At 47.9% G+C, this 15,660-nt stretch overlaps 1 protein-coding gene across 1 annotated transcript; it reads left to right on the top strand.

Annotated features, from left to right (window-relative positions):
- The first annotated feature begins 11,188 nt into the window (after window positions 1-11,188).
- Window positions 11,189-15,242, top strand: LOC101272048 (C-X-C chemokine receptor type 2). Its single transcript, XM_004262732.4, has 2 exons — window positions 11,189-11,302; window positions 13,263-15,242. The coding sequence occupies exons 1-2, from the start codon at window positions 11,287-11,289 to the stop codon at window positions 14,351-14,353; spliced, it is 1,107 nt and encodes a 368-aa protein (XP_004262780.2). The 5' UTR covers window positions 11,189-11,286; the 3' UTR covers window positions 14,354-15,242.
- Window positions 15,243-15,660: the final 418 nt, after the last annotated feature.

Below are 15,660 nucleotides of genomic sequence, written 5' to 3'. Positions count from 1 at the left end.
TAAATTGAAGTATAGTTGATTTAAGGGCCTTATTTTAAGGGAAAGAAAGTGGGAATGTTGCCAGGGAAAGTAGGTGGGTTTCAATAGTCCAGGAGAGTCCATGAGAATTCACTGCCAGGGCGAGTTTAAAACCCAGAGCCTGAAACAACAAGGTCCTACTGTATAGCACAGAGAACCATATTCAGTATCCTATGATAAACCATAATGGAAAAGAATATTATGTATAACTGAGTCAGTTGCTGTACAGCAGAAATTAACAGAACATTGTAAACAATAAACATTGTACTTCAATAAAAAAAAAGTCAAAAAAAAAAAAAAGCCCCAGGGCCTGAGGTTTCTTTGGTGCCTAGGAGAGTGGGGAAGGACAGCAGCGGAGCTATTTGGAATTGCATCTAGCAACAATACAGAGAGAGGGCCTAGTGGGAGACAAGAGAGTCCAGGACACCCTTGGTTGCAATGGAGGGGAGAGTGTAAGCAGCTAGACAGACCAGCGACGGGAGAGGGACAAGGACCAAGAGAGTCCAGGGTGAGCTGACTTGGAGTTAAGGGTCTGGAGTGATGGGAACTAAGAGAAGTGACAGGCCTCTAGGCCCAGGCCCAGGAAGATGCTTCCTGGAGTTGGCTGAGGCCTCTTCGGCTCACTGGGTGGAAGGTGAGACAGCAGCCAGAAGACATACAAGTGCGGATGCCAGAGCTTCAAGGATAGCTCCCAGCAGCACGACATACTTCCCACCCCCATGGTTAAGTTACTGGCTTTTAACATGTTAAGATTATATTTCACACTTAAAACTTAGAACGGGAACCATGTCACATGTTTCAAAAATAAAAAAAAATTAAAAGCTATTGATGAAAAGTCTTCTTCCACCTGCCTTCCATCTGCCCAGTTCCCATCTCCAACCCCTCCACCCCCAGGTAAACGTTTGTGCTGTTTATTTGTATTGCAACCAAGGATGCTACTTTGGCTGCCCCGTCTGTCAGACAAAATGTTGATTATGCTGATTGAGCCACACAGAGTAGAGCTTAGTGCAGCTGGCAGCATATAAGAGAACATGAGCAAGGCTGCATTAAAGACAGAAGTTTGGGGCTTCCCTGGTGGTGCAGTAGTTGAGAGTCCACCTGCCGATGCAGGGGACACAGGTTCGTGCCCCGGTCCAGGAAGATCCCACATGCCGTGGAGCAGCTGGGCCCGTGAGCCATGGCCGCTGAGCCTGCACGTCCGGAGCCTGTGCTCCGCAACAGGAGAGGCCACAGCAGTGAGAGGCCCGTGTGCAGCAAATAAATAAATAAATAAATAAAATAAAGACAGAAGTTTGTTAGAACTTGCTAGAACCTTGTCTTATGAATATGTAAGAGAGTGCTATCAGGGAAGGAGATCATTCTCCTCAAACTGGGACATGGTGGTTGTTATGGAGTGAATGTTTGAGTCCCATCAAAATTCTTGTTTTTTGGGGCTTCCCGGGTGGCGCAAGTGGTTGAGGGTCCGCCTGCCGATGCAGGGGACACGGGTTCGTGCCCCGGTCTGGGAAGATCCCACATGCCGCAGAGCGGCTGGGCCCGTGAGCCATGGCCGCTGAGCCTGCGCGTCAGGAGCCTGTGCTCCACAACGGGAGAGGCCACAACAGTGAGAGGCCCGCATACCACAAAAAAAAAAAAAAAAAAAAAAAATTCTTGTTTTTTGGAAGAAAATCCAAGATGGCTGTAACAGAGATCAATTACTTCCTGTGATTACATTTTAGTAGAATTAGAAAAAAGTAACAAAAGTTGGAGTAAACCAGCAGGTCTTTCCCCAGACACTGAATCTGCCAGGGCCATCAAAATTCATGTGTTGAAGTCCTAACCTCCAATGTGATGGTATTTTGTGGTGCTGGTGGGGTCTTTGGGACGCAACTAGGTTTAGATGAAGTCATGAGGGTGAGGGCTCCCCTCCCCCCATCAAGTGATGGGATTAGTCTCCTTATAAGAGGAGGAAGAGGCCAGAGCTCTTTCTTTCTCTGCACACAAGGCGGTAGTCTGTAAGCCAGGAAGAGAGCTCTCACCAAGAACCCTACCAGGACTTTGTCTCACAAACTGTGAGAAATAAATATCTGTTGTTTAAGCCACTGAGTCCACAGTATTTTGTGATGGCAGCCCCAGCTGACTAAGACAATTTTGGAATTTTGGAGAACCAAAAAGTGAGCTATGAAAAGATTTTCAGTTGTCTGAAATAATACCTTTTAATTGCTTTGCCAAGTGTGTCCAAACGTGCTGTGTTTAAAAGTGTGGGTTCACACAAAGAGGCTGAGAACCGCTGGTCTGGAGGAAGGGTCTGCGGAGGAAGGCGGATGGCCACAGGGACAGCTATTCATGAAGCCTGTGACAAGTTTGTGAGATACGGCCTAACGGGTGGTAAACTTCACCTGCTCATCTCAAGCCGCGCTCACGCGCTGGCAATTGCTAAACTCTCATCAGGGAGGACGTTAAGGGGAGAATGAATGTATGCGAAAAGGTTTGCAGACCTTAAAAGGTGGTGTTACGTTCTAGACATTGGCTGCCTAATCCAACTTCTAGCGGGTAGAGGGTATTTCCACGTGGATTATTTCACTGCCCGCCCCTTCCCTCGCCTGCCTGCTGGCCCCCTCGCCGTGTTTGGTTTGACTTGAAGGTAATGCTGCCCTCTTCTGGATTTATCTTGAAACTACAGTTCCTGGCCACCAGTAGTAGATTTTATTTTTCCCACTCTCGCTAGATCTCAGGTGCTGTCAGCATCGCTAGGGGTCTCATGCTGTCCAAAGCCATGGTGGGGTCCACTTTCCCTCCAGGGTAATTTCCCAGAGGCCAGATGCGAGATAAACAGAAGGCAAGCCACTCGTGGGTCTCCCAGTGTCTAGAAATATAATCCATCTTTCTTTCCTTTTCTTTCGTCAACAACTTTTTATGGCACCCTAATTGCCAAGCTGTCTCATAGGCACTTGGGATACAGTGATAAAAATAGGTAAGGATCACTGCCCCCGTGAAGCTTATGTTCTAGAGAGGAGACAGACAATAAACAATAGAGCCTATAGTAAACAAGTAGATTATATAGTATGTTAGAAAGTGTTAAGTGCTGTGGGGGAGGAACGTGCAAAATAAAGCGGGGTTAGGGACACCCAGCAATGGTGATGCAACTGTAAATAGGTGGACAGGCTGGGCCCCATTGAGAAGGTAGCATCTGAGCAAACACTTGGAGGAGGCGAGGGAATTACCCGCAGGAGCATCTACAGAAGGACATTACCAGAAGCGTGAACTGCAGAGGCAATGCCCTAAGGCAGGAGCAAAGCCAGCAGGCCAATGTGGCTGGAGCAGAGCTCTAAGGGACAAAAGAGGATACGATTAGAGAGTACTATGGACTGAATTGTGTCCCTTCCCCCCAAATTCATATGTTGAAGCCCTAACCTCCACTACATCAAAATGGGACCTTATTAAGAATCCGCCTGCCAATGCAGGGGACACAGGTTCGAGCCCTGGTCCGGGAAGATCCCACATGCCGCGGAGCAGCTAAACCCATGCGCCACAACTACTGAAGCCTGTGCACCACACTACTGAAGCCCGTGCGCCTAGAGCCCATGGTCGGCAACAAGAGAAGCCACCACAGTGAGAAGCCCATGCAACGAAGGGTAGCCCGGCTCGCTGCAACTAGAGAGAGCCCGCGCACAGCAACGAAGACCCAACATAGCCAAAAATAAAAAAAATAAATTTTAAATTAAAAAAAAAATGGGACCTTATTTGGAAATAGGGTTCTTGCAGATTAATTAATTAAGGTGAGGTTATCAGAGGGGGCCCTAATCCAACATAATTGTTGTCCTATAAAAAGGGGAAATTTGGACACAAACACATGCACACAAGGAGAACAGCATGTGAAGATGAAGGCAGAGACTGTAGCGATGTTCCCACAATCAAGGAACGCCAGAGCTTGTTAGCAAACCACCAGAAGCTCGGGAACAGGCCTGGAACAGATTCTCCCTCGCAGCCCTTGGAAGGAACCAATCCTATTGACACCCTGATCTTGGGCTTCCAGCTTCCAGAACTGTGAGAAAATACTTTTCTGTTGTTTAAGCCACCCGGTTTGTGGCCCAGAGTGCAGGGGGTGGAGGAGTGATGGAGAAAGCCTTAAAGGCTATTTAAGGACTTTCACTTTTATCAAATTCACTTTTTTTCATGATTAAGTGGGCTATATCACCCCCAATGCAAGCATTACTCAATGTTAGAAAACCATAATATAATTCATACGCTAATATATCTAAGAAGAAGGAAAAAAACCCCATATGACTATCTTGATAGGCCTTTGACAAAATTCAGTACCTATTCCTGATTTAAAAAATAAAGCTCTGGGACTTCCCTGGTGGTGCAGTGGTTAAGAATCTGCCTGCCAATGCAGGGGACATGGGTTCGAGCCCTGGTCTGGGAAGATCCCACATGCCACGGAGCAGCTAAGCCCATGCACCACAACTACTGAGCCCGCGTGCCACAACTACTGAAGCCCGCATGCCATAATTCCTGAAGCCCACGCACCTAGAGCCTGTGCTCCACAGCAAGAGAAGCCACCACAATAAGCCTGCACACCGCAACAAAGAGTAGCCCCTGCTCGCCGCAACTAGAGAAAAGCCCGCAGCAGCAATGAAGACCCAATGCAGCCAGAAAAAACACAAAAATTAAAAAAAAAAAAAAGTCATTAAAACAAAATAGGTAACAACGTTAATAGCAAGTATTAACTAAACTCCAGATTTTATCTGGATTTTTCTAGATTTTCCATTATCTCCTCTTTCTGTACCAAGATCCAATCCAGGGTTCCCCATGGCATTCAGTTGGCATGGCTTCCCAATCTCCTTGGTCTGTGATAGTTTTGCTTAGTCTTTCCTTGCTTTTCATGACCTTGACAGAGTTGAGGAGTGCTGGCCAGGTATTGTGTAGAATATGCCCCAATCTGGGCATGTCTGATATTTTCCTCATGATTAGACGGGGTGATGGGTTTTTGGAGAGACTATCAATGGAGGTGAGGTGCCCTTCTCTTCACATCGTCTCGAGGGTACGTGAGACCCACACAGCATCCCTGGTAGCATCAGCCTTCCTCACTTGGTGAATGAAGGCAGTGTTTGTCTGGTTTCTCCACTGTGCAGTTACTTAAAATGCACTTAAGAAAATGAAAGCAGTAAAATTCTTCCTTTGGAGACGTTGGAGGGTAGTAAGAAGGCATGACACGATCTGACTTAAAACAAACAGATTACTCTGGCTAGTGTGACGAGAACAGAGTGTAGGAGAGAAGGGGCAGACGCAGGGGAGACTGGGAGGTCACCTTAGCGATTTAGGTGAGAAGGGATGGTGGCAGGGGCCAGGGCAATAGCAGTAGAGGAGATGAGAAAGTAGGAGTTGGAATTTATTTTGGTAGAGGTAGCAGAATTTTCTGGTAGATTGAATGTTGGGTGTAAGAGATAAAGACGTGTCAATGATGAGTCCACGAATTCTGGCCTGAGCTGTTGGAAGGATGGAGTTGCCATCACCTGAACTCAGGTAAAAAGTCCCGTCTGCCGTTTATCTCTTCTCCACTCCTTCAATATTTCACCCACCTAAGAAATATTTATTTGGTGTCTGGGCTGGTTGTATAATTTGCAGGACCCAATGTAAAGTGATAATGCAGGGTCCCTTGTTCAAAAAGCAGGAAAAAGCTTGTTTCTTTCTTCCATGGTCTTTCTCTCAAGGGGACAGACTGGGGAATTCCCCGGTGGTCCAGTGCTTAGGACTCCACGCTTCCACTGCAGGGGGTCTGGGTTTGATCCCTGGTCAGGGAACTAAGATCCCACAAGTTGCATGGTATGCCCCCCTCCAAAGAAAAGGAGCACAGAGTGTTTTTTATTTTCTATCTAATGTTGCACTCCCTGAGGCTTGGGGTATTTGGGGGTGGGGGGAGAGGGAGGCTGAGCCCCTTGTCCCAGGGAGGCAACAAGAGGTGGGACTGCACTAGAGCAGAGCTCTAAGCCCCTGTGCGTGTTCCATTGCCCCATCAGACCTCAATTACAAAACACAAATTCCAAGATAAAATCATAATTTTGTCTGGCCACAGAGCATTACACCCCAAGCGCAGGGCTCTTCCGAGCATGGGACTCTGTACTACTGCACAATCACACGCCCACTCCCTGTTTGGCATCTACTAGTATGTGTCACACACTTTGCTGGGCACTACGTATGCAAAATAGAATCCTTTACAGAGGGGCAAGGAGGAAAGGACGAGGTGCTTTATTCATCACTGCTCTATGTCAGAGTCTTGCCTATTCCCAGTTTGGTGGGAGAAAGAGTCCTAGAAATGAGTGTATTCCAGTCTGAAAAGTACAATAGTAGAGAACGGGGTGGGTGGTACTGGGCCCCGAGGTGAAGGAGACTGTAGCGGACTGAAGGGTTGAGGAGTTAGGAGGAGGCTGAGTCTTGGACATCTGATCACCAACCTCGCTGGACAGCCAAATCTGAGGGAGGAGAAGGAAGATGACCATCAGAGTGTTATTTATTTACTTTTGAATGAAAATGGCTGAATACATTTTTTTTTCCGATTGCAAAATTAATGCTCATTTTAGAAATTGGGCCACATCAAAGGATATAAGTAAGAAAGCAAATATCCATAATCCCAACACCCAAAGATAACCACTGTTGACATTTCAACTCTTATTTTCTGCCTGTGCACATACATCCATACATTTAGTACAAAATGTTATCATCCTGTACATTCTGCTTCTATTATAGATACCTTTCCACAGCATTAAGAGTAGCTGTACATTATTGTGTTTAATAGAAACATAGTGCTCCATTTTACAGATCTACTATAATTTGTAAAAAAAAGTTTTTTGAAGGGCATTGAAATATTTCCAAATTTTATTATTATAAACAACTCCGAGATAAACTTTATGCTCCCGCTTCTTCCCTGTTCCTACTTCTTTCCTTCTTTCCTTCCCTCACATAAGTGGGATTGCAGGGTCAGAGGGTTTGCATTGTTTAGTGAGTCTGATACGTATTCACCCAACAGGACTGTATATAGACAGTTAAAAGTCATGGAACATTTATTATCTGCTGGATACTATACTAAGCACTTTAATTTACTCAATGATCCTCATACCAACCCTATGAGCTGGCTCCTGCTTTTAGTCTCATTTTACAGAGGAGAAAACTGAGGCACAGAGTGCGTATCTAGCTTCCCAATGCACACAGCTGGCCAGAGACAGAGCTGGGATTTGCACTGGGGTGATTTGGTTCTACAGCCTGTGATCTTACCCCATTTCATCATCACATAGCTCCATGAGGCAAGTATCCCCATTAAAAAAAAGAATTTATTTATCTGGTTGGTTGCACCGGGTCTTAGTTGCGGCAGGGGGGGCTCCATACTTGTGGCATGCGAACTCTTAGTTGTGGCATTTGGGATCTAGTTTCCTGACCAGGGATCAAACTCTGGCCCCCTCCATTGGGAGCACGGAGTCTTATTCACTGTGCTACCAGGGAAGTCCCAAGTATCCCCATTTTTATGGATAAGGATTTTTTTTTTTTTTTGTGGTACGCGGGCCTCTCACTGCTGTGGCCTCTCCCGTTGTGGAGCACAGGCTCCGGATGCGCAGGCTCAGCGGCCATGGCTCATGGGCTCAGCCGCTCCATGGCATGTGGGATCTTCCCAGACCGGGGCACGAACCCGTGTCCCCTGCATTGGCAGGCAGACTCTCAACCACTGCGCCACCAGGGAAGCCCAGATAAGGATATTTTGATACATGCTAAGAAACGTGTCCAAGGTCAAAAACTGTTAAAGGAAAGCCGACGTTTGAATCGTGGTCTGTCTTCCTCCAAAGCAGGGGTTTCTCGGTCCCTCGTGAGGATTTCTGAGTTCATTCAGGAGAGTGTCCTCAGCTGGTGTCTCACCTGCTAACTCTCCAAGGTTCCTCTCTGGCTTCCACCAGAGGCTGGCAACCAGGGCTGGGAGGTCTGCACCCCCAGGACACACCCCTGTCAAGTCCTGCCGTTACCTGACTGTCTGCCTGGACCCAGTGTCACACTGACATTCCTTCCCCTCTCCTCTCATCCTAGATCACTGTCGGGTTCCAGAACTCTCTCAGCTGGTCACAGTTTTGGTTGCGTGTACCAGACAACTCCATTTGAACTGGGCTTAACAACAAAGACAATTTATTGCTTCATGTAACTGAAAAGTACACAGAGAAGAAGACCTCTGGGCATGGTATGTTCAGGGCCCTGGCTCTGTTTTTCTGTGATTATCTCTGTTCTGTCCTCCTCCACGTGTTAGTTTTTGTCTCTGGATTGGTTTGCCATTTATGGTAGCAAAATGATTTGCAGCAGCAACAAGACTACATACTTGCTTTTCCACAGTCATTAAACAACCATCCTGAACTTGGCTCTGAGTGGGATCATCTTAGGTCACATACTTGCCCTTGAACCTGTCACCATGGCAACGGGGACCATCACCGGGGAGAGGGGTGAACCTTCTCCTCCACCTCCCTTGCCTCTACTTTGGTCCCCAGGTCCAAGTGGATTCTTCTGCAGGGATGAGAAGGGATGCTGATGCTGGCATCAAAGCTGACAAAGGGACGAAATAGATATCCTTACAGCTATATTGTGCTGTTCACATGGTCTTGCATAGAAGCTGCCATTTCTAAAAGAGAATGGCAAGAACAGGCCTCTGCATTTTGCCAGAGGACTGGCATTTGGGCTGCACATGTCACAACAATCTTTGTGGCACTGGATGTTCTGCACAGAATGGAAAAATGCTCTCCCATTAGGAACATTATAGATCCATTTAAGAGGGAGCCGTTATAAGTGGAAAGTGACGTACGGAAGATACGTTGGGTGGGCGAACTTGCTGGAACATTTTCAAGTGGGTAAAATTTTATTCCAAGCACATCTGTATGTGCCTTTCCCCCTCCTTCAGTGAAATGCTCTTTCCCACCATGAAGGGAAAGATTCTTTTCAACTCTTGTCCTCCAGATCGTCTTCCCACTGGAGACCTAAGTTAGCACTATTGCCACCCCCATGCTCATCCAGAGGGGTTGCTTCCCTTTTACTCCTCGGGTTTGAGGGAGTACCAGACCCTTCCCTAGGACCCCAGTGATTAGTTGAAATAGACTCGAACGCTGAACCAACTTGACTGAGGGCCTGGGAAAGCAGAAGGGAATTTTACACGAAGAGGAGCTTAAAACCAGGTATTAGATCAGGCTGCTCTGTCCCTGGTCTTTCTCAATGGGTCTCTTCCTTGCAAAGACTTCCCTGTCCAGTGACTGCTGCCCCCTCGTGGCAAATACTCTCTCAGCTTGCATTGAGTGTGTATAGGCTTTTGCAGTACACAACTTGGGCAGTCTGTTTTCTCTTGTGTTCCCTAACTTCTGCTCCAGGAGCTACCTTTTCCTTAGATGATTAATAGGAGTAATGTCTGCTCCCTCAAGGGACTACGCCATCTTCATGTTCTTTCTAGTCTAAGCATCAGATCACACTGGTCAACACTTGTAAAAGCAAAGCGTGGGTAACCCCAGGGCAATTGTCTCCTTACACTTCCTGCTATTACTCATAAAGGATAAGAGAACCCGGGAGGAGAGCATGACTTAGTTTAAGAAATATGGGGCTTCCCTGGTGGCGCAGTGGTTGAGAGTCCGCCTGCCGATGCAGGGGACACGGGTTTGTGTCCCAGTCCGGGAAGATCCCACATGCTGCGGAGCGGCTGGGCCCGTGAGCCATGGCCGCTGAGCCTGCGCGTCCGGAGCAACGGGAGAGGCCACAACAGTGAGAGGCCCGCGTACCACACACACACACACACACACAAAAGCCTCAAATGGATGTGCAATTCAGTGAGTCCTGGCTGACTGTGGCTTAAGGGCCCCCCAGTATGACACTAGTTGCCTTAAGAAATACAATGAAATTCTCAAAATCAGTTCTGAAAATAAAGGACCTAAATTTAAAAAAAAAAAAAAAGAAATATGCTTGCCCATGGCAGAATTGTAGGTACCAGTGCCATGATAAATTCAGCAGGATTTACGCCTGCATAGATTAGCACCAACTCTAAACAGTAGAGGATGGTTTGGAAAAGACGGGCAGACCAGCTCGGCTGTATGGAAGCACAGCTTTCAGGCACACCTTACATAGACTGCGTGGCTTCAAGTGATAGACACCCTGAATCATGGTGGGGATCCACGATGCATGAATCAAAGGAGATATGACTGACGTCATTTATTCTACAACCATTGAGTGAGCACTTACTGTTTCCTGGCAGAAAATTGGAGAGGGTCTCTGGCAGCCCACGGTCTAGTGGGACAGGCTGACTTGTAAACACATCATTACAGAATGATAGGCTTCATGTTATAATGGAGAAGTGACTAAAGTACCAGAGGTAAAGCTAAGGGACAGACATTAGCTGCTGCGAGCAGCTGAGGCAGGTTCCCAGAGATGCCATCCATCATTACTGAGAGTGGGGAGAATGACATGACCCCCACTCCTCCATTCACCGACTGCCTCAGCTCCGATGGTCTCCCTGGGGTCCAGCCAGATTTCCAGGAGTGGCCCCCAGCCTCAGGGCCATTCTAATCAACAATCGTGAGCTGGCAGTGGTTGTACCACGGAGTGACTGGCGGTGGAGGGGGTTTAGTTCTCCCTCCAAAGCTCCACCAACAAAGATTTTGCTTCAGCAAATGTTTCACAATTTTAAAAGATATTTGAAAACTGTTGAAAACTGTTTAGGGCGTGATTTCATGGACCAACAAGCTTTCTCCACCAAAGCTTGCCAAAGAAGTCTAGAGTTTAAGTAATTATTGTGTGCTTGCTGTCCAAACACAGGTCAAGTGCAATCTTCTACCTCCTTCCCACTGGGTTGCCCCCTAGTCCTAGTGGAGGACTCCTACAAGGCCCTCCTACTTTGAATTCATTCTGAAGTCTCTACCATGCAAAGTCAAGTCTTTTGCCCTTTATTCATGTCAGGCAAGGTGGAAGCTTGCCTGGAAATAAATGGAAGTAAATGCAAAAAAAGGAAGACAGTAAAAGTAGTCATCCACAGAGTGGAGAATTCAGATAAGGGACCCTGAACTCCATCTTCATGCCTGGTTCCCCTGCTTGGACGTGTGGACCCTGGGAGTCTCTGATGCCCTGTGATCACTTGACTTAACCTGTTCTCCAAATGTAGACATGGGCAGGGCTCAGGGAGGAGCTGGGCTGTGACGTGCCTTCCCTATTTCATTTTATTAATCAAGTTCTCTCTCAGTGTTAAGTCACTCTGGTCTCTGAATTCCAGGCTGTTTCAGTTGGACACACATGGCCAGTGACTCAGGTAGGAAGCCACCTCTGTTTGCCAGGACTTTCTTTGGGGCAGGGTGACTTGGTTTGACTGTATTTTAGAAAATGCATCCATTTGTCTGGGACCTGTGACTTCTGCTCAGTTGACTCCCTGCCTCCTCCCTTGCGACCGTGTATTCAACCCTGTCCTTATACACGGTGACAAGGGGGCCGCAGCCGTCTCATCTCCTCCTTTCATACCTCTCCTTTTTACAGGGAAGAGGATGACTTTCCCCAATCTGATGTTTATTGCTTTGCCCTAAGACTTTGTCTTCTGTGAAAATGCAGTCCTGGCAGGGGTATTAAAATGTGTGAATCGAAATGAACTCATAGAACCTCAGACTCAGAAGCATCTCAGGGATTATTTACTCTGCCTCCCTAAATTCGGATGAGAAAATGGAAATCTGTAGAGGTAAAAGGACCCATTCAAGGTCATGTAACTTATTAATGACAGAATCAGGATAGAGTGAGGACTGGATACCAGATGTCCTTATTTCCAGTCTTGGTAACTTTTTATAGGTTTTCAGATTGTTCTCGGAAGAGCCCTGGGGGTTTTGTGGGAACCTCCGTAGTGGCTGTCTGGTTGGAGAGAGCGGCACAACCTCCCTCCCCAGTAGATGAGCTTTTATCTGTTTTACATATTGGGCTTCTGGTAAGATTTTGCTTCAGCAAATGTTTCACAATTTTAAAAGGTATTTGAAAACTGTCGAACGATTCTGTGGCTGTTTAGGGGGTGATTTCATGGACCAAGATGGGGGCTTCTCTTAAATGCTTACACTTCCTTTAGACAGAGGACCCAAACATTTATTGCTCCCTTAGAGAAAAGGCTTAAAATACACCTTTTTTTTTTTGGCTGTGCCTCATGGCATGTGGGATCTTAGTTCCCCAGCCAGGGATTGAAGCATGGAGTCTTAACCACTGGACCGCCAGGAAAGTCCTTTAAAATACACTTTAATGCAATCCATTGCTATCATTTTCTTCCCTCAGTAGATTTTAAGAAGGTTAAACAAGAATCAGGAAGGGAATTCCCTGGCAGTCCTGTGGTTAGGACTCAGCACTTTCACTATTGGGGCCTGGGTTCGATCCCTGGTCAGGGAACTGGGATCTCACAGGCTGCACGGCACGTAGGGGAAATAACATAGAAAGGGACATCTGAACAGTTGAAGACATCTGAGGAAGGTTTGCCTCCTTCCATTTTGCCTGATTCTGGCCCTCCCATGAATGTATAGGACCAAGCTGGTCCTCCCATCTGAATGCACAGACATGGCTGAGGATGGAGAAAGCCAAAGAGAGCACAGAGGCAGTATTATAGGTAGAGTCAATGCCGTTGTAGGGCCGACCAACAGCAGAGGTTTTTCCCTGTAGTCCATCTTATCCCACATTCAAGCCTCGGAGTTATGGAAAGCTGACAACACGGTGAAGATGATCTCTAAAGCAGACAGAGATAGAGATGAAAGAAGGAATCTCCGGCTACCAAACTAGCAGAGAAGCAGAAGATATCCCAGTAACCACTATCACGTCCTTTTTAATTACTTACTTACATACTTCCTTAATTTATTGGCTGCATTGGGTCTTCATTGCTGCACGGGCTTTCTCTAGTTGTGGTTAGCAGGGGTTACACTTCGTTGTGGTGTGCAAGCTTCTCATTGCAGTGGCTTCTCTTCTTGAAGAGCTCAGGCTCTAGGTGTGTGGGCTTCAGTAGTTGTGGCGTGTGGGATCAGTAGTTGTGGCATATGGGCTCTAGAGCTCAGGCTCAGTAGTTGTGGTGCACGGGCTTAGTTGCTCTGCATCATGTGGGATCTACCTGGACCAGGGCTCGAGCCTGTGTCCCCTGCATTGGCTGGCGGATTCTTATCCACTGCGCCACCAGGGAAGTCCTGTTATCACATCCCTGATGAGAGTGACTTGAATCTGAGTTACTAAATCACCTTTCCTTCCTTCTAATCTTTCAACAGATCAAACCATGACTATCATCCTGAATGATTTATTTAATTACACTGATTTGTGGGAGTTGTTTGAGGATGAGTTTGCAAATTTCACTGGCACGCCACCCACAGAAGGACGTCATTATAGTCCCTGTAAGATGGACACTGAGACGCTCAACAAGTATGCCGTGGTCGTCGTCTATGCCCTGGTCTTCCTGCTGAGCCTCCTGGGAAACTCCCTGGTGATGCTGGTCATCTTATACAGCCGGGTGGGCCGCTCCGTCACCGATGTCTACCTGCTGAACCTGGCCATGGCTGACCTGCTCTTCGCCCTGACCTTGCCTGTCTGGGCCACCTCCAAGGCAAAGGGCTGGATCTTTGGCACAGCCCTGTGCAAGGTGGTCTCACTCCTGAAGGAAGTCAACTTCTACAGTGGTATTCTACTGCTGGCCTGCATCAGCGTGGACCGCTACCTGGCCATTGTCCATGCCACACGCACACTGACCCAGAAGCGGCACTGGGTCAGGTTCATATGTTTAGGCATCTGGGTCCTGTCCTTGATCCTGGCCCTGCCCATCTTCGTCTTCCGTGAAGCTTATCAACCACCCTATTCCAGCCCAGTCTGCTACGAGGACATGGGTGCCAATACAACGAAGTGGCGGATGGTGATGCGGGTCCTGCCCCAGACCTTTGGCTTCCTGCTGCCCCTGCTGGTCATGCTCATCTGCTACGGACTCACCCTGCGCACGCTCTTTGCGGCCCACATGGGGCAGAAGCACCGGGCCATGCGGGTCATCTTTGCTGTCGTGCTCGTCTTCCTGCTCTGCTGGCTGCCCTACAACCTGGTCCTGGTTGCAGACACCCTCATGAGGATCCGGGTGATCGCGGAGACCTGTGAGCGCCGCAATGACATCGGCCGGGCCCTGGATGCCACCGAGATCCTGGGCTTCCTCCACAGCTGCCTCAATCCTCTCATCTACGTCTTCGTTGGCCAGAAGTTTCGCCACGGACTCCTCAGGATCATGGCCATCCATGGCCTGGTCAGCAAGGAGTTCTTGGCCAAGGACGGCAGGCCTTCCTTCGTTGGCTCTTCTTCAGGGAACACCTCTACTACCCTCTGAGACCGCACGCAGGGCTCCTCCCTTCCCTTCAGCATCCGCCCCAAGCCGCGTGTCCTCTGGCTGCTCACAGCCCTGTGTCCAGGCAGCCCCCCATTGTGGTTACAGGAAGTTGCTGAGGCCACATCCTTACTAGGCCCCCAGCTATGGATTCGAAAGCCCTGGCCCCCACCTCTTATCGTAATTACCATGTCAACTGCTAGAGCTCAGTCCATCCTACCACTGAGACCACAGCACTCTGTCTTCTGGCAGACATTCTTTGAAGACACTCTTTTAAGTGATTACAAAAAGTTCCCACCATTGGGAGGCATTAGTGTCAAACACCATTGGTTGCTTCCCCAACTCTCCCTTTCCTTGCCGGCTAACGAAGTCCACCTCCCTTGAGAGAGGCTGAAAATGACAGATACTCACTTTCTAAGACTCCCGTAAATTAGAAGTGGCCATATCATTTGGTTCTGATTAATAAGACTCAAAGGCAATAGTGTGCTGGTAAACCACTTTCCTGGGAGAAAGTCTTAATGTTCTGTGGTGTAACTAAATGCTCTTACCATGGCCGATTTCAGGGGTGGTGGTGTTTAGCAACAAGCTCACAAAATCGAGATAGTGTAATAATCTGCTTCCACAAACTGGCTTCAGTGCACTCTTGCTTAAGAGGAAGTCTACTGGGGCCAGGGGACTCCTGGGATATATTCCTGATTTAAAAGACACACACACACATACATATCCTTGATTCTTGCCTGTGAATACGGTTATAGGATATGATGTGTAGAGATGAGCCAGTCACTTTGTGACAATGAGGCAAAAAGTGTGCCCAACACACTTAGGCTGGTGGAGCCAAAGGATAAAAAGGACCTGAGAATAAAGAGCCCAGAATAAACCATAAATGGTCAAATGACTTTATTTATTTATTTAAAAATGTGTTTGGCTGCGTTTGGTCTTCGTTGCTGCGCGTGGGCTTTTCTCTAGTTGCGGCGAGTGGGGGTTACTCTTCATTGTGGTGCGCGGGCTTCTCACTGTAGTGGCTTCACTCGTTGTGGAGCACGGGCTCTAGGCGCTCAGGCTTCAGTAGTTGTGGCACATGGGCTCGGTAGTTGTGACTCACGGACTCTAGAGTGCTGGCTCAATAGTTGTGGTGCTCTGCAGCATGTGGGATCTACCTGGACCAGGGCTCAAGCCCGTGTCCCCTGCATTGGCAGGCAGATTCTTAACCACTGCGCCACCAGAGAAGTCCCTGGTCATCTAACTTTAAACAAGGGTGCCAAGACTATTCAATAGGGGCTTCCCTTTCCTCTCCCTCCTTCCCTTAATCC

The sequence above is a fragment of the Orcinus orca genome, chromosome 7 (genome assembly GCF_937001465.1).
Source record: "Orcinus orca chromosome 7, mOrcOrc1.1, whole genome shotgun sequence".
Lineage (NCBI taxonomy): Eukaryota > Metazoa > Chordata > Mammalia > Artiodactyla > Delphinidae > Orcinus > Orcinus orca.
This window is presented reverse-complemented; position numbering and strand designations above follow the sequence as displayed.